This window comes from Cuculus canorus, chromosome 27 (genome assembly GCF_017976375.1).
Source record: "Cuculus canorus isolate bCucCan1 chromosome 27, bCucCan1.pri, whole genome shotgun sequence".
Taxonomy (NCBI): Eukaryota; Metazoa; Chordata; class Aves; order Cuculiformes; family Cuculidae; genus Cuculus; species Cuculus canorus.
The window spans coordinates 861,256-887,407 of NC_071427.1; the positions used below are offsets into that span (position 1 = coordinate 861,256).

A 26,152-nucleotide genomic window follows, 5' to 3' on the forward strand; every position below is an offset into this window, starting at 1 on the left:
TTCTAAAAATGGCAAGTAGAGACCTTCAGAGGTCAACAATACAAACAATATTCTTCATTTCAGCTGCAGCCCTCAGCTCCTACATTTGTTTTCTAACTATGAGATAAATGAGGTCCACCTAAGCAGAGTCGAAGACTCCGTCCTCCCACTTGCAATTCCGTAATGAACTGGTACCTGAAATGGATGTTTTGTTCTGGTAATTTTCAATCAAGAAGATAGAATATTTGTGTTTTATTTTTTGAACTGAGCTGTTTCTCATTGTGCAAATCTTCCCATTCCCAAATTATTCCTTTATGCTGCTGCTTCGCTCAACTCCCGGTGGGTGCAGTTCTAAATTTAAGAGGTGACATTTATTTGCTCCATTCCAGAAAAATAGCCCTAACTATCTTTTGAAATAAGAGAACTGGTGGAAGAAGGCCAGCTATATTGCTGGCTAGTAAAAGCCTGTTTCCAAAGTAGGAACCATTCCTACGTAAGAACTGAAAGTGGGCCATAGGGCTAAAGTAGAAATCACTGTCACGGCCTCCTCATTTACGAAACAGGTTAATTTAAGCCTGCAAGCCTGAAATTTAAGCCAAAAATAGCATGGTGCTGCAGGAATAGGCCACTACAAATCTACAATACAACCAGCCATATCATAGAATCATTTGCCTGCTAAACTCAAAACTGACTTGCTCCTATATCACGTAGAGCAGTTGCTCTGTTAAACAGATCTGGGTTTAGTGCTTGGGTTCTGTTCTCTCCTAGTAACTCTGTGAAAAGGAACCTATCAGGTACAAGTGTTCAGATGATCCCGTTCCTTCTGCTGCCTCTACAGATTTCACTGTAAGTAGCCTCCATCGGGTTCATAGATTGCCCAGGTACTCCAATAACTTTCAGTCTCATTACCCAGTTAATTTATATACATAACAAAATACTTCAGTCTTGACACTAATTCTTACAAAATTTTACATTGGTATTAATTTTACTTCCTAGATTTCAATTGAAGAGAGTATATTTTGTCACAAGGGGAATAAAACATTAGTTCTTCTATCCCACAGCCATGCGGCTTCATTAGAAATTACATTAACTCCTCATTAAGCAACAATAACAGTGCAGAGTTGGGATCAATAAAAAATTCATTGCCCTAAGGTGTTGAACAGTTTGGTTTAGTAACACCCAACGGGCCAAATACTTCAAAGTTCAGGACTGAAAAAAACCCTGAAGTTTTATGCAATGCTTACGAAATGTCTTTTTATTTTTCAAACATTATAGATCCTGATTGTAATGAAATAAAGGCACATGCTGCGGCACACCTCTGCATCCTCCAAGTACAATTCTAAGAATGAAGAACTAGCACTATTTTAAGTGTTAAGAACTTGCATCATTAAAAGTATTGCGCCCAAAATTACAACACAGGTAATTTCAATATCATCTTAGTTAATTCTCTCAGTTCTTGAGATTCGCATCTGCAGAATAAAACACCTAACACAGAGTATTGTCAAATGGTACACTGTACTAACACTTATCCAAGGGTCAGCTAGCCAATACAATAAATCCGTAACATCAGGTTTCAGGGATGGAGACAAAGAATGAGTCAAGTTTATCCCTAGGATGAAGTAAAGCCTGTGCACCATTACACACCAGGAGGGGAGAACTGCCCACTGTTGCTTTTTGAAGACAAAATGTTTAAAGCATGAAAACGCCAAGCCAAACAACAGAAAATAAAATTGCAGAGAAGTTCATGCTTTTATTCAGACTGTGTTACTTCTCAGACACAACCAATTCAAATCAGAGTTCCGCAAGCAATGGGGTGAAGTGCCCTTGGCAATTGCCCTCTTTGTTCTCCAAGGACCAAAATACTAGATACTATTGTGTGTATATCTATATAAAGAGTATATGCATATGTACACACACAAACACTAGATAGGTTGAGACCTTTTTCAAACAGAAGTGGGATAAAGGTTTTCAGTTATCTCAACAGCTAACTGAGGAGCCTTATAAACCAAGCATATCTTTACCTCTCATTTAATTAACAATTTGGGCCTTAAAAGATGAAATACAGTTACCAAAATGCCATTGGTCTGGTTCCTTTCAGTGAAGCCAATCCTTAAGTATCTTAGGAATCCAGGTTATATGAAACATACTAAGATGCTGTGCTTCCAACAAGCTACCCACCCAGTTTTTTCCCCACCTTTACTCAGTATTATCATTACAACATGGCAGCTTCAATACATTCATTGAAAAAATGTAAACATGGGTTATGGAGATGCTGGTTGTGCTCAGAAACCCTGACTGAGAACCTGGTGTCAGCACTGTTCCAGCTACTGTTCAAACACGCGGCAAGAGACAGTCTGTGTTCTGATGAGTTTATAATCTAAGTAGATGTGACAAACCAAGTGTGAAGAAGTAGCTTGTTCAAGGACATCGAGCAGATCAGCAGCAGAACAGCAAGGAGAATTCAGGCCTTCTGACTGTCAGCTCAGCGCCCTACTCACTAAATCATATTGTCTCTGGAAATAAATATATTATGAATCTGCAACTATAGTAATTCCTTCCATTTAAATCAGTTTCTTCAGAGAAATTGCTCTGTACAACCTTCCTGACACACACAGAAATCCATTTACTTAAAACAAGACTTATCCCAAAGGAAAAAACTCGAGAGAGGTCAGACTCCCAAGAACAAACCGTTAAGCAGGTATTAATACAAGAACAAACAAAAATGTGTTGAAACTTGGGAGCGCTGAGAAAAAAAGCTGCACTTCAGAGTAAAACACAACTGAAAAGCAGGAAAATAATATTTCTTCCATACTGGAATAGACACACCCTTCCTCTTTAACGCATGTTCTGTATGTACAAGCTGAACTTGGTCAAGACACTGTTATTAATGACACTTGGGACCAGTATCTGTTGTTTCCAATTTTGTTTTTAATGAATCTCAGGCATTTAAGTTGCCTTCCAAAGCAAATGGCCTATGCTTATTATTAAAGTATATAACCATCATTGCATGCAGCGAGACGCTGTGCTGTGAGAATGTCTTATGACTTCAAACAAAGCAGCTTGAAGGGGCACTAGGAGTGTGCACTGGGGCTTTGCAGCTTTAGTCTGGAAAGAGAAACCTTCTGAAAGCGTCAGCTTAGTACTGGAGCATCTCCCGTCCGAGGACAGGCTGAGAGAGTTGGGGTTGTTCAGTCTGGAGGAGAGAGAGAAGGCTCCAAGGAGAACTTATAGCGACCTTCCAGCACCTGGAAAGGGCTACAAGAAAGCAGGGGAGGGACTGTTCACAAACGCTTGTGGTGATAGGACGAGGGGCAATGGGTACAAACTGGAGAGGGGCGGATTTGCACTAGACCTAAGGAGGAATTTCTTCACCATGAGAGTGGTGAGGCCCTGGCACAGGTTGCCCAGGGCAGTGGTGGCTGCCCCATCCCTGGAGATGTTCAAGGTTGGATGGGGCTTTGAGCCCCTGATCCAGTGGGAGGTGTCCCTGCCCATGGCAGGGGTGGGACTGGGTGATCTTTAAGGTCCCTTCCAACCCAAACTATTCTATGATTCTGTAAGGATAGGATTCACATCCTGAGGAGGTCAGAGCAGGAACATCCATAAATACAGTTCTTAATAGATAGCCTCGGACCCAGCAGACAGGGCTGTCTTGGCTAAAAGGCTGAAGAGAGACACAATGTGGAGAACACAGAAGTACAAATGTTGTTCCTGCCTGACTTCCCTTCCAGCAATCAGTTTACTGCAGTGAAACTTGAACTTTCCATGACAAAGTGAAATAGAGAAATTCACTTTGAATTAAAAGAAAAACAACTAGGAATCAAGTTGGATTTCTTCACCGTTTTTCTTAATATTGCAGTAACAAAGATTGTTACACCTTTGCATAACACAAAAGACACAGACCTTACCCAAGGCAAGCATCACTGACTTGAAGAAAGAAAAAAGCAGTTCTTATTACTCACTACAGACTAAAATCTATGTTTACAGACTGCTTTCAACACTGAGGAACAGTTAAAGGTCACAGTTTGCACAGCACTGCTCATAATGGACCACTTCTAAGATGAAAAGATAATGCAGTCTGTCAATTTAGTTTTTTTCTTATCAGTAACAACAGCAAAGAGCAGTCAGCCTGCTGGCTTCTCGGAGGAAGAAAACAGACAAAAGATTCTTTAAAATACTATTTTCACATCATTACACAAAACTCAAACGCTGTGTGCTTTCTGCATGTCTTACATGAGTTCTACTCAAGTTTGCCAAATCCAAAATTTAAAGTTCAAAACCCAGTGGCTATAGTCACGTGTTTTTCTCCACTTCACTTTAAATTTAACAAGGTTGTGCACAGGAGCCGCCTTCTGTTCCCACTGCACATCCAGGCACAATGAGTAGGTCCTCTGGATGCACACGAATTACTACTGAACAGTATTTTGAAAATTAAACAGGATTAGAGCTCTAAGATGTCATATACATGGAACGGGATTAATTAATATTTGACTAGGCAATGCAGAGAATTAGGCTCTCAATCTGACAAAGTATTATACTCCACTGAAGTAAATGGAATTTTAAAACACGCCTAAAATTCAGGCTTAAGTGAGCTCTTGTATTGGATCTCAGAGTGAAGGACCTCATTAAACAAATACACCCAACCACGCTAAAAGGTTCCAGCAACCAGTCACCAATCCATTTATCTTATATGATTTTACAGATACATACATTGTCTTTTATGCCAAGAACGCTGCTGCTTTTGTTTCCCATGAGTCTCTGCTAACAGTCCAGACCATCCATTAATACACCTTCCTAACAACCTCGCACTGCGACTTTTATCCTTAAACTTCCACAAAACTAATTTTACTGATTGAGCATTGCCATTAAAAATTCCTCCTCTTTGTTAGAAGGACAAAGAATCCTCAAATTAAATGCCCATTTTACTACTCACCCAAATCCCTAATTATTGTGAAAGACTTTAGGAAAAAAAACCAAAACCAAACAACAAAACTTGTCTTTGAGTTTTTAGAAAGAATTTAGCATCATGGCAAGAACATTCCAGATTAAATAAGAGATTGGAAATTTACTGTGAATTGATGAAATTAAGTGAAGCATACCTTGACTCTTTAACCCTACCAACTGAACAGAATAAACCAAACCGTTAAACACAGCTTACACGCAGCTCCAGAAGGCAGTAAAGAAAATGAGCTCAAACTTCAAAACAGCTGCTCCACAGGTGACTGATCACTCGCTGTTCTCGCGCGGTCCCAATGCCTTCTTTGGGCAGCGGAAGGCTACGATTGTCTCTTTTGTTCCTCTCATTCCGGTCCTCGGCGTCGGTCTTTCCCGGCGCTGTTCCTGCGGTGTCCGCCTCTCCACGGCCCCCCGAGGGCGCTCCCGTCTCGGACAGTTCCGGGGCTGCTGCCCGCGCACCGGCGCGGCGGGGCCGGAGCGGGGGCGGCGCCGCTTGGCTGTGGGAGCCGGGACGCCCCACGCTCCGCGCACCGGCGCCGCGGGAGAAGCTCCCCGCGGGGAACCCCCCTTATCTTCGGGGCACCCGGAGGCGGTGAGCGATCGCTCGGCTGTGGCCGCGCCTTAACGGCTCTGGGCGGGATCGGTCTCACCGCCCCGGGCGGGCAGTGAGGTGCCGGGAATGGAGCGTGTTCTCGTTTCGGGAAAACAGGAGTATGAGGACAGCTGCGGGACCCGTTGGAGATCGGGACTCTCCTGGGTACCCGCGGGGGTTTCTCCGGGGAGACTCCTCTTCTCCCGTGGATCTGTGCGGGGGCGGTCGAGGACCATCCGATTAACAGGGCCGCTTTAGAAATGTTCCTTCCGGGTTCGGGGAGCGGTGCGTTTGTACAGGAGGACACTCGGCTTCTGTGGGGAGGTCTTGGTTGTAAAGGCGAATGTTTGGGTTCTGTGTGGCGATCTTGATATTAACTGAAGATTTGTGTGACGATCTGGTTTGTGTCGGTTCGGATCGGAGGTCTTGGTTGCAGAGGTGCTATTAACCAAAGGCACTGGAGTCGCGTGGAAGCTGTAGCGACTCTTTGGTTTGTATGTGCCCGTTCAAATTGTTCGCGTTAATGTTGTTGTGTTGTGTGTGCTGTTTTTGTGGTGATGCCGTGGAAAAAACCCCGAACTCAATTCTCAATGCCGATTGGATTATTAAGCGGGTGCGCTTTAGTAAACAGTGCGGTGGCATCCACGGGGTGGTCCCCCTAATGTGTCCCCCTAATGAGTCCCCCATTGGTTGCTGACTTTTATACTGGTTAAACATACACGGCCATTGTTTTCCAGGAACTTGTTAGCACGCCCACTCTTGTGTGCATATCATAGTTCCTTTGTGTCTTCTGTTTGCCTCTGATGGCCTTGATGATCTTGATAATCTCCCTCCTGGTGTCTTCTTGAAGAGTTCAGGTCTCTCCAGGTCTGGCCTTTGTTTCTGCTGCAGGACTCTCTTTGTTTCGATTAGTAAACAAGCTAAACTCCTGCTACTTTTTTTCTTTTTTTCCTGCAAGGTGGCCAAGATTTGATTCTTATTATTGCTTAAGCTAATTGGTTCCCTTAACATAATGATTTATTCCTTCCTTCAGTGGAATGGGGTATTTGTATAAAATTGTATTTGTTTCGTTGTAGGAATAATGGTGAGTTCTGTGCAGATTGTATATGGATGACTGATTGGTGTCTATTACATCCTGATATGATCCATGTGGTGTAACAAGAAATTGTGGGTGACATACGGTTGGGATTTGAGTTGTCCGGAATGTAAGGATTGACACCTATAGAGCGCAAGTGCTTTGCTGCTGGGGAGACAGAATACAGAACCCATAAGATGGGAGGCTGGCAGAAAGGCCGCACTTTAAAGAAAAGCCAGCTGGGGGGTACTTTCGATCGTTATAAGGTGATTGGTGGTCCACCGGGTGGTGGAGAAAACAGAAAAACCCTGATGAAGTTTTTTGGTAATCAGTGGGGGCTGGTGTACGAGCTTGGCATGGGGAGAAGAGGCCCTAAGACCTTGTTGCAATGAATGTTGTTCTTGAGGTGTGCAGATAGGTTTTTCAGTTTGCAAAATCACCTGGGGTGTCAAAACAATGTGAGAAAAGAATGTGGGAAAAGAACGTGGCGAGAGAATGTGGTCCGGGATTAAGAATTAATTGGTTTGCATACTGTAGAGGAATCAGGACATGGTACCCCAGGTCGGGGTGTTGTAGCTGAGCTTGAATGACGGGGACCTGGGGAATTTACCCTAGAGGATCCACTGGTTAAAATAAAGCTAGGGAAGAAGGGTGGAGAGGTTATGTTTTTGATAGATAGGGGACCCTCTCTGTAAACGGGTAACTGATTCCCGCAGGTAAAAACAGAATTTTGTGGTTGCCAGAGGAGCTACTGGCCAAACCGAAAAAGCAGTCTTTATGCAGTCTGCTAAATATGACTTGGGAAAACAAGTGGGTACACATGAATTTGTTTGCTAGGAGCCCCAAAACCATTACTGAGAGGAGATCTATTAAAGCAGTCAGGCAGAAATAATATTTGGATCAGGAGGTACAAAATTTAAAGTGAGAGATCATCAAGTAAGCAAGTATTGAGTTTGTCTTTAAAACAAGTGGAAAAAGAAACACCAGTAACAGCAGAGATTTTCGGAACAGGTTTATCCAGGCATGTGGGCTTCTGAAGTATCTGCAAGGCCAGAAATGTGGAGCATGTGAAGGTACAATTGACCCCTGTGAATGTCAGGTAATACCCTCTGCGATTAGGAAGTTGCAAGGGGATAAAAATGATTATTGACAATTTTTTTTTTTTTTTGCAATATGGATTATTAAAAGAATGTGAATCAGAATATAATACTCCAATATTGCCTGTAAAGAAACCAGGTGAGAAAAGCTATAGAGCAGTGCAAGATTTAAGGGCCATAAATAAAACTGTAGTAGAACTACATCCGGTGGTGGCGAATCCCTATACCTTGCCGACCAAATTAAAAGATCAAATGTGGTTTACCGTACAGGATTTAAAGGATGCCTTCTTCTGCCTGATATTGGGTGAAGAAAGCAAAAAAGTGATTTGCTTTGAATGGGAAAACCCTGAAACTGGTAGAAAACCACAACTAACCTGAACAGTATTGCCTCAGGGTATTAAGAACAGCCCAACTAGTTTTGGGAAGCAGCTGGCTGGAGCCCAGGAGCCCTGGGACTGGAACCCTGCTGCAGTATGTGGGTGATGTCCTGATAGTTACACAAACTAAGGAGGACTGTGCGCAAAGGACTGTAAGTCTCTTGAGTTCTTGGGACTGAGCGGGTATCGGGTCTCTCAGCAGAAGGCCCAGCCCGTGCAACAATGAATTACTTACTTTGGATTTGAGATTTCCAGAGGCCAGAGAGAGTTCTGGACAGCCCGGAAGGAAGCTATTTGCTGCTCACCCGTGCCGGGGATGGTAAAGGAGCTCAGAACCTTTCTGGGAATGAGAGGTTTGTGTCATTTATGGATGTTTAACTGTGGACTCTTAGTGAAACCATTGTATGAACTATTGAAAGAATATTCAATGGGATCATGAAAACTGGCATGGACCAGGGAGGCAAGAAGGGCATGTAAATAATTAAAGAAGGAATTGATGAAGGTCCCGGCTTTAGGTCTCCCTGATGTTTCAAAGCCATTCTGGTTATTTTCACCACTAACACTGTGGACCCAGCAGCTTTCCTTAGTGGAGTCACTTTGGAACCAGTAATACGTGACTGACTGAAAACAATGGAGACAGTATACTCCAGCCATGGAGATCTAGAAGAACTGCTTATGGATGCGGAGGATTCCTGGAAGATTCAAAGGAGCTCAGAAACCTGATTAGCAATATGGCAGGAAGGGAAGTAGATAATGGGCGGTTTATTGTTCCAAATGGACAAATAATAATGCCATCAGGAGTGCTATGGAAATTGGTCTTCGATGAGTTACACAGAAAACAGAGAAAACCAAAACAAATAAAACAAATCCATTGGGGCACAGATGTTGTGTATAAATAATAGGAACACTTTGATGTCTTTGAACTCTCCGTAAAAAAGGGGGGTACTGGCATTTATTAGTTATAACAGACACTTTCTCAGGTTGGCCAGAAGGTTTTCCTTGCAGGACAAATAAAATGGGAGAAGTCACAAGAGTATTGTTGAATGGAATTATACCTTGTTTTGGAGTGCCTGCAGTAATATCATCAGGTAGAGGTACACATTTGTGCTAAATTGGTTAGAAGGTTAGTGAAATTTTAAGAATTGATTGGCAGTTACGTACTCCGTACTGACCACAGGCTAGTGGCCAGGTGGAGAAAATGAATTGTTGCTGATAAAACAGCAATTAGCTAAAATTTGTCAAGAAGCCAATTTGTATTGATATCAAGAACTTCCTTTGGCCTTGTTTAGGATTCAACCAACCCGAGGTCCAAGGAAGGCATTGGCCCTGTTTATCAATTGCAGTATACAGGAGAAGATCTCACAGAATTAGGTGAGAATTATTTACAATGATGTTTAATCAGCTAACAAAACCGGATGAACTTGCTTGAGGAACAAAAGAAAGAAAACAAGAATAAAACCCAAAACTAAAAAATCCAGCCTGTATTAGCCGCACAGGCTAGAGGTTTAGATCAACCTGTACACCTTTTTACACCTGAGGATGAGGTTTATATTAAAGATTTTACAGGAAAACTGCTGGGAGAAAAGTGGAATGGACTGTACCAAGTATTGTTAACAGTCTCCGAAGCCATAAAGATTAAAGAACTTGGATTGAGTGAAGAAATCACCTACCAGCCAGTGGACAACAGAACGCTTAGCGCTTTAAAAAAATGATTAAGGCTAGCTGAAGTAAAGTAAACTGTAAAGATGGAAAATTGTGACTATTATTGTTAATGTATCCATTAGGAGAAGCTTTGTTTTCCCATAAGTGGGATGCCTCTCAAAACATTGGGGAAGAACTGGCTTGTACAATATACAATAATATGGCCTTTTGTTTAAATGCTGGTTCTTCAGTACAACCTGTATTTATTCCATGTACTTTGGGAATCCCTGCAAGCATTCAAACCTTTGGAAACCGTATGAGGTTGTCAAAACTTTGTCACATAAAGCTGAAATTTCGCTGGCTTCCTTTTAACCATGAGTAGCCGTGCCCATGAATTATAATACTTTAAAGAGATTTATTTGTAGGTATGCAAGGAGCCTCAATTATACCTCTTGAGCCTTGGAGGCCTTAAATCTTGAAACAAGACCTCTCCAGTATCAGTTTTAGAAAATAAATCTGCAACTGATTATCTGTTATTAAGATACCATAAAGGATGCTCTGATTTTGAGGGCATAGGTTGTTCCAATTTGACGGATCAGTCTCAGACTGTAGGAACCTCTATAAGAATTAGTATGGCCTTCTTAGCTCCATACAAGAGCAGGAAGGTATAGCTTTTTCTTGGTTAACTTTTTGGCTCCTAAAGCTGTCCTGGTTGAAACAATTTTTCTCAGTGTTGTAGCGCTGTTTTGTTAACCCGTATAGTGTTTCAATGTGCATTCTGGTGTTGTCAGTGAACAGCAGAAGATTATGAGACATGGAAAAGAAATCAGATCAGCCACGCAGTAGAATCAGGAACATATTTTAAGAGAGCTTTAAACAATAGGAGCTGTTGTGAGTCTTTTGCAAAAGAATTTGCAAAGGCCTTGAAAAAGGAGGGTATTGAATAGTGATGTGTAAATGTTGGGATGGAATGTCAACTATAGTGTGTTAAAAAACACAATTAAGAACTAAGATAGCGATAAGTACCCTTATCTTCTTGTCACCCAGAGTCGTTGAGATTGACCACTCGGATATGGCCACACCTTAACGACTCTGTGTGGGATTGATCTCATCCCCCCTGGATGTGCAGTGAAGTTCCGGGAATGAAATGTGCTTGTCCTTTTGGGAAAATATGAATATGAGGACAGTTCTGTGTATATAAAGTTCTCTGAAATCCCTCTTTGGCAGAAGCACTCTGAGGACAAATCCCGAGTCTTCTCCAGCACTGAATAAAGTGTACCTGCCTTAATGGTTAAATTAAACTATGAAGTGTAAGTTTCTTCACAGGTTAAGGGCATCCCTAGGATGTTCCTAGCCTGGTCCAGCCCTGCACTATTGCCCATTCCTGCTCTTCCATGTGGGATCTTATGGAGCTGCAATGCACAGTCCCAGAGACTTCCGGGCCTTGGGACAGTTGTTAAGTGTGAGAGTCCGGCTACTTGTGTTTTTACAAAATAGAAGTTTTAGCATTAAGATGGAGGGCCTTACAGAATTGAACTTGTAACACTCCTGCAAAATCTGATTGCATAAGCGGTTTTTCACCAAGAAATGGCTGAACAAGTATTTTGGACAAGAGAAATGTTATCTCCTGGTACCTTTCTGGAACAGTACAAGATATGTTTAGGAATGGAAGAACTTACAAACAGCAGATTGGGTAAAGAAATCCAATATATTAAATTGGGGGCAGTAGCGGGGGTTGGTTGGTTGTTTTTTTTACCCTGTAGTGTTCTTTTTGAAAAATGAATGTCATACTCGGGTTGGGAGGAACTGTGGGAAGTCCCTAGTCCAACTTTCTAGTCATTTTAGCTCAAAAGTCAGTGTGGTCACCTGTGATTTATCTTTGTAAATCCATGAAAATTGTTCCTGGTTTTGGTTTTCCTGCCTCCCTCCCTCCGTGCTTAAGCAATGAGCTCATCTTCGCCGCCGCAGCCTGCCTTTGCTTCCACCTCCAGTGTACAACCTGTTTTGTGAGAGATCAGTCGTGACTTCCCTGCTTAGCCAAGTCGGTGTTCTGCTATATCTATTCCTTTTCCTGAACACCAGGATGGACTGTTGGGCTTGGAAGGGTTTGTCCTGAAGGACCTGCCAGCTGCTTTGAGCTCCTTTGCCCTTCAGAAATGCTCGAGATCCTCTCTACTGATTCCCCGAGCTGGGCAAATGTTATTTGCCCAAATATTTGTTCACATGGCTTGCAGTTCCTACTAATCCTATCTCCATTTGCCTCCCCAGGCTCCTTATCTGGACTGTGCTTTACAAAGCACAGAAAACTGTCTCCTGAAAATACTGTGATGACCCGTGCTGGTATGCATAGACCCAGTGAAGAACAGTTGTTTTTGTAAGAGAATGGGTGATTGATTCACTTCCAGAAAGCACCAAATCAGTTCAGCCAGACACCTTTCAGTCTTGAGCTAAGACCAAGTAAAATGCTTCACTGTCAGATGCAGTGGTTTGGTGGGAATGATCCAGCAATAAATCATACGTGAAGTTTTCATGGTTCATAATTAGTTTTTAAAATTTTATTTATTAACTGTGCTTACTTCAGAGCATGGTTATTTGAATTGTGGCATTTGATACAGGCGAGATCTAATTTATCCATTAAGAGAGAACTTCAGACTGAATAACATAGTCTTGGAAGGAAACCTCCAGTGCATCCCGTCTCTGTGGCCAAAATGCAGTGATCCATACCAGCACTTCTAATTATGAAATTAAATCCTACCAAAGGACCGTGTTTTTTGATTGATGAGTTCTGCTGGTGTGAGATGGAATTAGGCAAAGGGTTCAGTTCTTTGATGAACAGAGACCTTTTAAACTGCGAAAATCTTCATGGAGAAATATATTAATCAAATTTTAATATTGGAGAAACAATGTTTAGAGTCTTTGAGTGGGTTTCTGAAAAAATATATAGGAACAGAATATTTAAAACCTCCACTTCTTTAATAAGTTTTAATTATGCTTTGGTTCGATATAATCATTCTTGTTCTTTGTAGGCATTTTGAAAACTTCTGTCCTACGCCATGGTCCAAAAAATAGTTTGATTCTTCTTTTTTTACCCCATGAGGATGTTTGGAAGGAGTATTTGTAACATCCGAGATTTACAAGCTTTGAAATGGTACTCTTCTACCAGAAATACAGGCCAGTGTGCAAGTAGAAAGGGCAGGAGTCACATGTGCTGAACTGTCTTCTGCACTAACAGAAAGGAGATGTTGATCCTACTGGAGAGACTGTAGAATTAGCCCACAAGAAAAAAAAGGAGGATGAGATTTAAATAATCTAAATAGAGTCTATTTAAAAGCAAATGAACCTGTTTTCTGTTTGAGATGTCACATGCAAAAGCTTCTAAGGCACCCAGCAAAACAGTTTCTCTTTTTGAGCTCTGCAGTGGCTCTGCAGCGAAGTAGGAGAGCCAAAGTGCTCTCTGTAATAACTCACTCATGGCCTTGATAATAGAATCTTTTACCGAGAGAACAAGTGTGTTCGATAAGACACCGGGGTTATCCTTTTCAGTGGCTGAAAAAAGAGATATACGACCATTAACTCCTGCTTGGTGCAAAGGCAGAAAGGAGTTTGCTCGTTTGTCTGAGAGGGAGGGCTCTGCAGTCACAGCTGCACTGGAGGCTGACTTACACTTTGTGAGATCTTGAACCCCTGGGATCTGGTGTCACCTGGTCTGAATTGACACAAGTCTGTTAAGTTCAATTAAGTCACACCAATTTACACAAACTGAAGGTACAACCCATTATTTCTCCATGCCTGCTCTAGCGTTGAATCCAAGTAGGTGATTAAGAATACGAGAACGCTCATTACAGTTAATGGCATGTACTTAAAGCCCTAAGCTTAAAGTTAAGCAGGTATTTAAGTGCTTTGTGGTGTCAAGATCAGAATGCAGAGCTGCCTGGTGCCAGAGGAGATGATGTTATCGGAATTACTCTGGAAAGAACCTTGATTTTTAGAGAGCAGCTTTCCTGTTGGTCAGCATGGGGCCAGCTGGATTAACTGTTGTTTACGGTGTGTCCTTTTGCCTCCCAGTATTTCTTAACTTGTGTTGTAGGAAATAAGGAGAGAAGTCACTGAACAGTTTGCTCACTGTAACCTTTCTTACTGACTATGGTTTGTCTTAATCCAAAACAGAAGCCTGAAAGTCTCGTCCAAACCCCTCCTTTGAAATGCACTAAGACCTTTCACAAACGGTAGCATCTTGATGGCTCATGTAACCCCCTGGGTATAAAGTTTATTTATTTGTCTTTTTAAATGACAGCAGCTACTATCTTCCTTGCGTCAGTATATTATATATACAGGAATGTACAGTGCAGTGAGCCAGAGGATGCGTTTCCTCTCAAAAGCAGCTCGCAGGGCTCTGTGCATCTGGCAGGAGCAGCCAGGGTGCTGCATCCCGAGGTTCAGGTAGGTTGAAAGACCTTTGTGGCAATATTTGTGTGCTGGTGATGACTGCCTGTGCAACTTGGCTGACCTGAACTCTGCGTGGCTGTAGTGCTCCTGCTAGCAGGAGCCAAACACGTTTGGTCTGCCCGTAAAAGCTGCAGTCACACTTTCAACAACGACAACAGCATCCGTGGCATAACATGAACTGTACAGTGCTTCTCATACGTGTTATCCTCAGAGCTTGTGAAGGGAACAAATGACCAAAAACCTAATCTCTCCAAATACATAATTTTACAAGCAGTGAATCAAATACATTAGATTCACAGTATCTTTCATCTTATCCCTTACTGCATCATTATCTTTATCTTATCCCTTACTGCATTCTCTGTAACCCACCCTAACGAGCCCCGCATTAGGATAAAGACAGTATTTGTCTTCACCTGGGTGTACAAAAATGTCTCCAGCTCTTCTTTGCTCTCTAATCTGAGTGGCAGTCACCCTTTTATTTCTGTGACTGAGCATCAGTTTGCCAGACACATACACTTAGCAGGTGTTTTCATCATGACATTAATAATAAGAATTGACACGCTCTAAATGAGGAATCCCTTGTTGTGCCCGGTAGCGCTGACGGATATTTTGGGAAATTGACAGCTTCTGAAAAATGTTTTGCCATGACCACCACTTCTCTGACAGATTTTTAATGGCTCTCACGGAACTCTCACTAACTTGAACACTTTAGCAGATGAAGTGGAAAGTGGGGAAATGTGCTGCTTTAACACTTTTGAAAGTTAGTGATGAAACATGGAAAAACTCTGAATTTTGCTTCTAAATCACAATCCTTTTTTTTTTTTTCTCTGAAAATACCTTTTCCTCTATGAAAACTAAAAGATGGGAATGAATTAGCTAAAGGGGCAAACATTTGTTATGATACACCAGGACTGAGCTATATAACCCCCATTAACCTTAATGGGAACCACAAATCTCAGTCTGCTCATTTAGATGGAAATATCTCCCTGCTCGTCAGGGATCAATTGCACTGTGTGTCACCTGCTTTCAGTGTCTCATTCAATATGGGAGTCACTGTTGTGACCTTGTAAGCTGTGGAGTATAAGAAAGGGAGCACAGCTAAATGGGGCTACGAAAAGAAAAGCCAAGTAAAAGTATAAGCTAAAACAACAGAGAGAGAAAGTTATGAAGGTTGGTACGTAACTCATGTTTGAAGTGAGTCAAAGACAGACACGATCTAGCAGCAGGTATTCTTTATTGCAGCGCCGGGCACATGGGGGATCACTCCTCCGAACATGTGCACCGTATCACAAATACTGCCTGCTTTTATCTAGCTCAAGTATACATATTCATTACTTTTCCCAGAACTCATCCACATATTCATGATTTTTTCCAGGAAATCAATTTACATATTTAAATGTCCTTGCGCAGCCGCAGTCCTATCCCTTGGTGGTCTTCAGGGGTCTTCTGGTGGCCGAGCATAGTCTTCCTCACTTGTCCTTTCCTTGAACCTCTAGCTTTTGCATCTGCGCAGTCAGCTCCTTAGCTCACAATCCTATGTATTTCCCTTTTATGGTATTAACTGACCACAGTCCGTTTGCTGAGTATGCATGGTTCAGGGATAACAGGAAATTAGCACAGAACAAAGGACAAGGCCAAATACACACAATTTCTACATTTGGCCTTCAGTGTATAAAATAACAGGATACATTTGGCCTTCAGTGTATAGAATAACAGGATACATTTGGCCTTCAGTGTATAGAATAACAGGATACATTTGGCACACACGCTGAGTATATAGTGTCCAGGTAATCATGCAATACTTAAACAAAACTAATGCAACTATTATATCTCTAAGTGGTCCCTCCATGTTAAATCCCTATATCAAGTCCCCCCTTTTCTATGCACATTGCAAATTCTTTTGCAATTACACAACCCCCTTATTATCCAAGGTTCTGCTAAAATACCTTCCTGTTTCTACCTGATGTTTTAGTTTATTTTTCTTCCAGGCCTCATAACTCTCGGTAGTCCGTTGGCCGCAGGATAGGACACACTTAACTGATATACAAACTAATATTACTAAGATTACAATAACTATTATAGCAATGAAGGCCTGCTTTAGCCACTGTAAATTAGGCAACCATGAGGTGAGTTTTTTCCACACTTCTTGGAATCCCCAGGTGGTATCATCTTTAGTTACCTCATGTAGTATTTTTGTTTGTTCCCATATTTCACTTATATCTGTAGCAATTCGGCCACTCTGATCTATATACATACAACAACTCGTATTTATAATTGTGCATACTCCTCCTCGTGATGCTAATAGCAAATCTAATGCCATCCTATTCTGCTGCACTACTTGTGCTAGACTGTTTATTTCAAGCTGTTGTGCTTGTATTGCATCTACGGTTCTATTTTCAATCTCTTCTACTACAGCTGAAATATTTACTATCGCTTTTTCAAGCTCACTCACCCCCAACCATGGGAGAAACCACCTAGCAAAGGAGTGAAACGCTGTTTGCCGTTTTACTAAGGGATTTTCTATTCCTCGCTCAATTCTCCGAATATGAGTCTGGAGCCAACCTTTTGACAGATAATCATGGATGGTTATATTTGGAACCACTGCTCCCAAAGTACACGTCCCCGCCCAATTTTCAGGTAATACCTTCCATGCTGTATCATTACATAACCAATACCATCCCTTTCCTTCTGGGACTGGCCAAAGTGTAGTATTAATAGAGATGGAGGCTCCAATGTAGTTGGTCTCATGGCATCCGGTGTGATTTCCTACATAAATGGTATTCCCACACCCTCCAACTTTATCCATTCCTTTGGCTGGATTGCACCTTTGCACACATTTACAATAAGGTTCTCTTACTGAGGGGCTATGAATTTCTAAAGGTTGAGTTCTGTAAGTACAGTTAGGCCAAGAAGTGTTTTCCCAGAATGTTTTCCATGACTCATTGCCTGGTATAGGAATACCTATTAATGAGATTCTTTTCCCACTATATTCTGGCATGTGTGTACATATCCAGCAGTTTGTCTTATTTAAAACTCGTGAGATACCTTCTGTCAAAGAAAGGTGTATATTTAAATCCCACCGGGCTTCAGTTCCCCCAGAAATTAATATAATCTGGAGAATCGCAATCTGGTAGGTCCAGCAAGGGTAGTAGTCCATGGTTTTGTTGGAGCTTTCTTTATCTTTGAGTAATGGATCCAAGCTGGTTGCTCTTTAATCTTCACCGCGGTGAACGTTGTCAACAGCACTTGGTATGGTCCTTTCCACTTCTCTTCTAAAGGGTGTCCTGAAAAATTCTTTACATATATATAATCACCGGGTTCAAAGGCATGAAGCGGCTGATCTAATCCTCTTGCTCGAGTTCCTAAGACATTCTTATGAATTTTTGTTAACTGTCTTTGTAATGATTTCATGTACTCGTACAAATATCCTTCCCCTATCTGAGTTAATTCCTCACCCTTAAACTGAAACTGATATGGTCTTCCATATAATATTTCAAAAGGACTTAAATTTTCCTTCGTTCGAGGTTTAACTCGTATCCTGAGCAATGCTAATGGTAAGGCCTGTGGCCAGGTCAAATTCGCCTCCTGGCTAATTTTTGCTATCTGTTGCTTAATCATGTGATTCATCTTCTCTACTTGGCCACTTGCCTGAGGCCTATAAGGAGTGTGCAACTGCCAATCTATCTCTAATGCTTTCCCTACCTGTTGAACTATCTTAGCACAAAAATGTGGTCCTCTATCTGAGGATATTGTTGCTGGGATCCCGAAGCGGGGAATAATTTCACTTAGCAATATCCTGGTTACTTCTCTTGCCTTATTAGTCCTACAAGGGTATGCTTCCGGCCACCCTGAAAAGGTGTCTGTCAAAACCAAAAGATATCTGTACCCCCCTTTTCTTGGGAGTTCAGAGAAATCAATCTGCCACTGTTGCCCGGGATAATTCCCTTTGCCAATTGTTCCTAGTTTTAACCGGCTAGTTGTATCTGGGTTATTCCGTTGGCAGATTTCACATTGTTGTGTCACCTGCTTTACTGTAGTATATAAATTGCGTCCTATTATTCTTTTGGTCAATTCTTTGTATAATGCATCTGCTCCCCAATGTGTCTTGGTATGTTCTGCCCTTACCAATGGCCACGTCATATTGAATGGTATTACAATCCGGCCATCTTCCAGCTGAACCCACCCTTCTGCTCCTTGCTTACCTTTTAAGTCTTCAATCAATTTTAGATCCTCTTTTGAATATTTAGGTGGTTGCTCAAGATTCATTGGTTTACCGCCCGGTATCAAAGCACAAACCTGGGCTTCCTCTGCCACTCGCTTAGCCTCATTATCAGCTAATCGATTTCCCACCTCTGGATCTGTATTCCCCTTCTGGTGTCCTCGGCAATGCATAATGGCCACTTTCTCTGGTAGTTTAATTGCTTCCAGTAATCTTAATATCTCCTCCGCATGCTTAATTTGTTTCTTTTGAGTCGTCAATAGTCCTCTTTCTTTCCAAATTGCTCCATGTGCATGAACTACTCCAAATGCATATTTTGAGTCAGTCCAAATGTTTATCTTTTTCCCTTTTGCGAGTTCCAAAGCCCTAGTAAGGGCAATTATCTCTGCCTTCTGTGCTGAGGTTCCTATAGGAAGAGGGTTAGCTTCAACTATTCGTTGGGTCGTGGTTATTGCATACCCTGCTCTACGTTGTCCTTGCTTTATAAAGCTGCTCCCATCAGTGTACCATGAGTCCTCAGCATCCTCTAGGGGAGTCTCCTGGAGGTCTGGGCGGCTTGAGTAGGTAGCTTCGATGGTTTCTATGCAGTCATGAGATATTGGCTCTTCCCGAGCTCCACTGAGAAAAGAGGCTGTCATTCCTAAGAATGTTCGTAGTTCCTTTGCAGTTTGGGGTTCCGGGGTGCGACAAATTGCCTCTTTTCGCTCAGTTCCGAGTTCCCGTTGTCCTTCCGAGATTTCCAGTCCCAGGTATGTTACTCGTTGCTGAATTATCTGAGCCTTCTGTTGAGAAACTCTATATCCATTTAGTCCCAGGAAATTAAGGAGTTCTATAGTCCATAGAACACATTCTTTTCTAGTTTCTGTGGCTATTAGGAGATCATCCACATATTGCAATAGAACCCCTTTGTCATCCGGAGGGATCCATGTTTCTAGATCTTTAGCTAATTGATTTCCAAAAATTGTAGGACTGTTTTTAAACCCTTGGGGTAATACAGTCCAGGTCAATTGTGTCTTTCTCCCTGATTCGGGATTTTCCCATTCAAAAGCAAATAGCTTCTGACTTTCTGAAGCCAGCGGTAGGCAGAAGAAGGCGTCTTTAAGATCCAACACGGTAAACCAATGTAACGTGTCTTTTAACTTGGTGAGTAACGTATATGGATTGGCCACTACAGGATGAATGTCCTCAACTATTTTGTTAATCGCTCTCAAATCTTGTACTAATCTGTAACTTTTCCCATCTGCCTTTTTGACTGGTAATATAGGCGTATTATATTCTGATTCGCATTCCGTCAACAAATTATATTGTAGAAACCGATCAATTATTTCTTTGATTCCCTTCCTGTCTTCTAACTTCAAAGGGTATTGTTTAATTCTTACCGGCCTTGCTTCTGATTTTAACCTAATTGTTACGGGGCTAGCATTCTTAGCCCTTCCTGGTATTTCACTAGCCCATACTCCTGGATATACTGAATCTAAGACTTCTGTGGGTATTTCTAAGTGATGCTGAGTCTGTAACAATGCCAAACTTAGAACTTCTACTAATTGTCGTTCTTGTACCTGAAATTTGACCTTTCCCTTTTGAAAAACAATCTTTGCCTCTAATTGTTCTAATAAATCTCGTCCTAATAATGGCTTCGGGGAATTCGGTAAATACAAAAACCTATGTATTCCGATTTGTTTTCCCAATCGATAGTTAAGTGGTTTCAAAAAATAAGCCTTTTCTGGTTGCCCAGTGGCCCCAATTACTGTTATGAAATCCTTATCTTTTGGCATTAGCCTTTGGTTTAGTACTGAGTATGAGGCTCCGGTGTCAATGAGAAAATCTACTTCTTTCTTTTCTTCCCCTAGCTCAATTTTAACCAGTGGATCTGCTAGGGTAGATTCCCCCGGTCCTCTTCATTGATCTGAACTTATTTGGGCTAATACAGGAGGTCTTTTGGTTAATTTGGGACACTCCCCTTTCCAATGTCCTATTTCTTTACAATAAGCACACTGGTTTGGTCGTAACGTTTGACGTGGTTCCCTTTGTCTATTCCCCTGTCCCCTGCCTCTTGGTCTTTCTAAGGCTGCTACTGTTGCCTCCGCAATCATGTGTCCCATTCTCTGTTTACTCTGTTCTTCCCTATTCCTGTAAATTCTCCATGCTTCCTCCAGTAATTTTTCTAAGTCCCTAATATCAGGTTCTTTCAGTTTCTGAAGTTTTCGCCTGATGTCTTCTGAGGATTGTCCCAAAAACAAGGACACTAACTGCTGCTTCCCCGTATCGGACACCGGATCTAAAGTAGTATATTTTCTCATTGCTGTCCTCAGTCTGTCGAGAAACTCAGTGGGGGTTTCTGCTAAATTTTGCTTGATTTCATACAGGTTTGACCAATTAACCGCCTTTGGTACGGCAGTCTCAATGCCTATTCTGATCCACTCTTGGTATCTTTTCAACAATCGATATTCTTGATCATTATTTGGATCCCAATTAGGATCGTCCCTAGGTACGTGGACTTCAACCGTACCTGGGAGGGTCCCAGCCGTAATCTGGATCTGGACTTGAGTGCGGGCACTCTTGATTATTAATTGTTTTTCAGTCTCCGTTAGTGCATCTAACATTAAATCTATATCTTTCCAGTCAGGGTCTTGATTCTTAATAACGAGTTCAAATCTCTTTGCCACCCCTTCGGGGTCATCCCGATATCCTTTTACGGTCTCCCGCCAAGTATCCAGATCACTCATTGAAAAGGGGATTTTAATTCTGGTAGGTCCTGCTGTCCCCACTGCCTGCCGTAATGGGGCTTGAATTATTGGACCCACTTTGCTCCGAGTACGAGCTGTGATAGGGGAAAAGCTCGCACTACCAGGAGTATCATTGTTTACTCCTTCGCCTGAGTTCTCTGAATTTTCATCCTCAACTGACTCTCCTGATGGGGTAGGGGGTCTAGGTCTGGGAGGGGTAGGAGGTCCAAGAGGGGTAGGAGGTCGGGGCGGGGAAACATAGTCCTCCAGTCTCTCTTCTACTTCCTTAAGTTTTATGCACCTTTGTCCTATGCTACAAGCCGAGCAACATCTCTTTAACTTGCCTCCGTTTTTCTTCTGCTCTTTTTCTATAGCTAACACTAAAGGGTCTTGGGGGGCTAAATTTATCCCGCATTCTTTTTGCCATTCTGGATGATTTCTTAGGGTAAAGAACATATCTGCATACATTACTTCATCCCATTTTCCTTCTCGCCGTAAAAACAACATTAATTGCAACAGGGTATTATACCGCAGGGTCCCATTAAATGGCCATTTTTCGCCATCCTCTAATTTATATAATGGCCACCATTGATTACAATACTTAATCAGCGTTTTCCTATTCACATTCCCTCCCGGAACTCCTCCAACGTCTTTCCAATGCGCCAAAACACATCCCAACGGGCTCTTCTTCACAATTCCTCCACTCTGCCGTCCTCCCATTCTTATACTTTTACACTATACACCAAACAGGACACTTCTTACAACAACACAAACCACCCACAATCACTAAAATCACTCCTATGATAAGGACCCAATACCAATAAGTTTCCAAAACCATTAATCTTGTCTCTGAATTCGTTATCCAAACCTTTTTCTGAGCCAAAGCAAAACAAAACAAAACTAAGAACAAATATTATTTGAACAACCCGAAAACAAATACGATCGTATAACAAATGCTATCCCACATAGATTAATTCTATGTCTTATGGAAAGCTACCCAAATGACCGGTCCCAAAACAAACATTAAAGAATACCTGTGCAGTTTTAGAGCGGATGGAGTCCTTGTCTGCTCCTGCAATGATCCGGGTGAGGCGAGGAGTCCCTCCGAGAAAATCTCGGGGGTACCCAAGGGAGTCCTGTTCTCAGCGGGTCTTGCAGCCGAGCAGAGATGGTCCCATCTGGGTCGCCAGATTGAGTCAAAGACAGACACGATCTAGCAGCAGGTATTCTTTATTGCAGCGCCGGGCACATGGGGGATCACTCCTCCGAACATGTGCACCGTATCACAAATACTGCCTGCTTTTATCTAGCTCAAGTATACATATTCATTACTTTTCCCAGAACTCATCCACATATTCATGATTTTTTCCAGGAAATCAATTTACATATTTAAATGTCCTTGCGCAGCCGCAGTCCTATCCCTTGGTGGTCTTCAGGGGTCTTCTGGTGGTCGAGCATAGTCTTCCTCACTTGTCCTTTCCTTGAACCTCTAGCTTTTGCATCTGCGCAGTCAGCTCCTTAGCTCACAATCCTATGTATTTCCCTTTTATGGTATTAACTGACCACAGTCCGTTTGCTGAGTATGCATGGTTCAGGGATAACAGGAAATTAGCACAGAACAAAGGACAAGGCCAAATACACACAATTTCTACATTTGGCCTTCAGTGTATAAAATAACAGGATACATTTGGCCTTCAGTGTATAGAATAACAGGATACATTTGGCCTTCAGTGTATAGAATAACAGGATACATTTGGCACACACGCTGAGTATATAGTGTCCAGGTAATCATGCAATACTTAAACAAAACTAATGCAACTATTATATCTCTAAGTGGTCCCTCCATGTTAAATCCCTATATCAGAAGTTCATAAGAAACGTAATTGCAATTAAATTGGACGTCTTTGCAGCTCAATGGGATACTGCGCAAGAGGGATGCTGCACAAAATCAATACAAAGATAACAGCATATAGAACTCAGGTATGAAAGACCTTGACGTGGAGCCAGTTTATCTGCCACCCAATCCTGTGGTAGGATGGTTTCTCCTGAATCAATTTCTCCTTACGGTTTTGTAAACAAGTCTTTTAGTTTGGCCTCCTTGGAAACTCACTGCTTATTGATGCAAGAGAGAAGGCGACCTTCTTGAATATCTGCATCCTGGGGTTACACGTCTCATTGACAGCAAGTCCTCAGTCCAGGCTCTGGAGAAAGTCCCTGGTGCAGGGGTCAAGAACCAGCATCTGCTGAGGGAGTTGGGTTTAGACAGCAAGAGAAATATCGTTTCTTTGAGATGATTTAAAAGAGAATGGCATCGGTGCTGTAGAGCTTGAGTCGCTGTTATAGTTACCCCTGCAGGGACCAAATTTTCACAAATGAGTTAGCAGGATTTGTATTTTTCCATCTTAAAGTAGTGAGTCTTTTCTGTGAGCTCTGAAGGCTGCTTACTCTGTTTTAAAAATGCAGTAGGAGTATCAGTTGCTGGTGTGTAATCAGATCGGAATTCCCAAATTTTGACTTCAGCAGTCGTATCTTGGGAACTTATTTGGTGGTCATTAGGATTTTATTTTACTGAAAAACGGAATACAGCAATATGTGGGGAAAAAAGACATTTTCAGATGCTTTTAGTTTTTTCCCTTCAGAATATTTTTCAGCGCTGTGTTTATCATGGCTGGTTTGTGCTTTTCTTCCAGTTATAAATAACTGCTAAAGACTGATCTGTTTACTTTGTTTAACCATGGCCATGATGTGTCGAGGACACATTAAATCATCCTCAGCTTCTTATTTGCAGCCAATTCTGAAATAACCAGCGTAGTGACATAAAATTACTTCATACTGCAGAGTATTTTATATTGGCTTAAGTCTCTGGAGTCTCTAGTGCTTTACAACGGGACTCTTCTTTAATGGTAAAATTTTACCATAAAATGGTAAAATTTAAAATGGTAAAAGATGAAAGTCTGTGTGGAATTGCCCACTCAAGGTTTGTTTAAGGTGCAAATATAGGAAAAAGGGAGATTATTTTCTTCTGAGGTTTTCCTTGATGAGTTTACAGTTCTAGCTATTATTAAAGTGCCTTCATATTCTAGAAATAGTGATGGAAAACAGTGGAACTCTTACTCTGGTGAGATTAAAAGTGGAAAATGTTCTTCTCTGACAGTTTCTGCAAATACAGCCTTTGTGTCTGCACATTTGTGCTTCTCTGCAAACACCATTTGTAATTGTTACTGTTCAATACTGTGACCCCTTCTTGTTTTGGAGTTAACCTGCAAGCAGACTTCTTTGTTTATAGTTGTCTATTGTCACCTAAAGCACGAGTGACTTTGAAGATGAAGCTCCTTTTGTTATATGGGACGCACAAAATTAATACATCTCTGTTACGTTGTCGGTTACACATCAGCTTAGTATTTACAATGTTTCCTCCTATTACTATATTAGGAAGATTATATCATTGATTTATTGTATGTAATTAACAGTGACTGAATTATGTGTGCCTGGGAATTACACCGCTATTTGTTTGTATTAGAAAATTCTCTGTAGTCAGACTACATTCCAATCCTGACTGGAGTTCACTTTGAAGTAACTTAGAGAAATCAACCTGTAATTTTCAGATTACTTTTTTTCTCAGATGTCTGAGAAACAAGAGGAGCTTTCTCCTGTGGGTTAAAAAGTCTGAGCTCAATTATCTCAGGTTTGGGAACGAGCTGCAGAGTTCAGGACCACTTTTGGAAATCCCTCAGCCTCCAGGTAATACTGCAGCATTTAAGGCAGACAATTGGTAGGCCAAAAATCCTCCGCTGAGCAATGAACGGATTGTGGGAGTTGGAGAGTCATTCATACAGCAGTCTGGGGAAAAGGGGAAGGTGATGCCTTGAAATTCTTTCTGTTTAAATAATTCTTCGCAATTGTCTGTCTTACAGTGGTTTCAGCCTGTTTCAAGGGGAGTAATTAAAATTATACACATCTTATTTATTAATGCTAGCAGGAATAGTAGATACTTCAGCCGGAACAACGCAAAAGAAAATTAGAGCTGCGGACACAGGCAATAAACTAAAACCATGTGTATTTTTTGAAAGGCATCTAAAAGCATCAGTGATTATATACATCTATTACCCTGTAAAGGTAGATAATGATTTAATGGTTTAATTCTGTTGATTTACTGTAAAGTTTTGTTTCTCAGTAGTTGGAGGAAACACAAATAAATATTCTGAGTACATTTTTAGTTCCCCATCTTGGATGGATGTGGATCTGTCCTCGGTATACAACACAGCTGTAAACTGAACCTAAAATGTGTGTCTACCATACACTTGTTTAAAACTAGAACTAAAAACATTCACAGTTGCTACTGAAGCGATTGCAAATAAGCTTTCTGGAGAGTTTTGGATTATGTGAGTTGCCTTGACTTGCTTATTGAAGTGTGGCTTTTTTGAAGACTATTTAGGGGGGAAAAAAAAAAAAAAAGTGGGCTTTATTTATTTGCAAGAAGGTCAAGAGCATCCTGGCTCGGATCAGCCATGGAGTGGCCCACAGGAGTAAGGAAGGGATCTTCCCCTGTACTCGGCACTGGTGAGGCCTCGCCTTGAACCCTGGGTTCAGTTTCGGGCCCCTCACTCCAAGAAAGACATTGAGGGGCTGGAGCGTCTCTGGAGAAGGGAACGAAGCTGGGAAGGGGCTGGAGAACAGCGGTTGTGGGAGCATCTGAGGGCCGTGGGGCTGTTTAGGCTGGAGAAGAGGAGGCTGAGGGGAGACCTCATGGCTCTCTGCAGCTCCCGGAAAGGAAGTTGTCTTCTACCACAAGAGGATGGGATGTCTATCTCAATTCCTGTTTGTGCAGTAACTTCCAAGTAACTTCTCAACCTGACTGAATTTTAAATGTAATAGTCCTGAATAGAAAGCCCTCCCATCACTGGTTATAATGTTTACTTCTACCTCTGTATTGTAAAGGTGAGCGAAAGTGGGTGGAGGAGGTGGGGAAGAAGCTGCTGCTTATTGCACGCTGTTTGTAAATTCACAATAGTAACTTCTGTTTCATGAGAAGAAGAGATCAGTG

The 26,152-nt window shown here is 41.8% G+C and overlaps 2 protein-coding genes across 6 annotated transcripts in view; both read right to left on the reverse strand.

Moving 5' to 3' along the window:
- LOC128849282 (fas-binding factor 1 homolog) overlaps nucleotides 1-5,302 on the reverse strand; it is a 28,630-nt gene extending 23,328 nt beyond the window's left edge. For all 5 annotated transcript variants that reach the window (XR_008447304.1, XR_008447302.1, XR_008447303.1 and 2 more), the window contains exon 1: nucleotides 5,138-5,302. The gene's annotated coding sequence lies outside the window, so the exon portion shown is untranslated. The remainder of the gene's footprint in view (nucleotides 1-5,137) is intronic.
- A 10,078-nt stretch (nucleotides 5,303-15,380) lies between these two features.
- Nucleotides 15,381-22,967, reverse strand: LOC128849263 (endogenous retrovirus group FC1 Env polyprotein-like). The gene is made up of 2 exons (XM_054050337.1): nucleotides 22,143-22,967; nucleotides 15,381-17,457 (listed from the first exon to the last, which is right to left on the reverse strand). The coding sequence occupies exon 2, from the start codon at nucleotides 17,318-17,320 to the stop codon at nucleotides 16,070-16,072; it is 1,251 nt and encodes a 416-aa protein (XP_053906312.1). The 5' UTR covers nucleotides 17,321-17,457; nucleotides 22,143-22,967; the 3' UTR covers nucleotides 15,381-16,069.
- Between the last annotated feature and the right edge of the window lie 3,185 nt (nucleotides 22,968-26,152).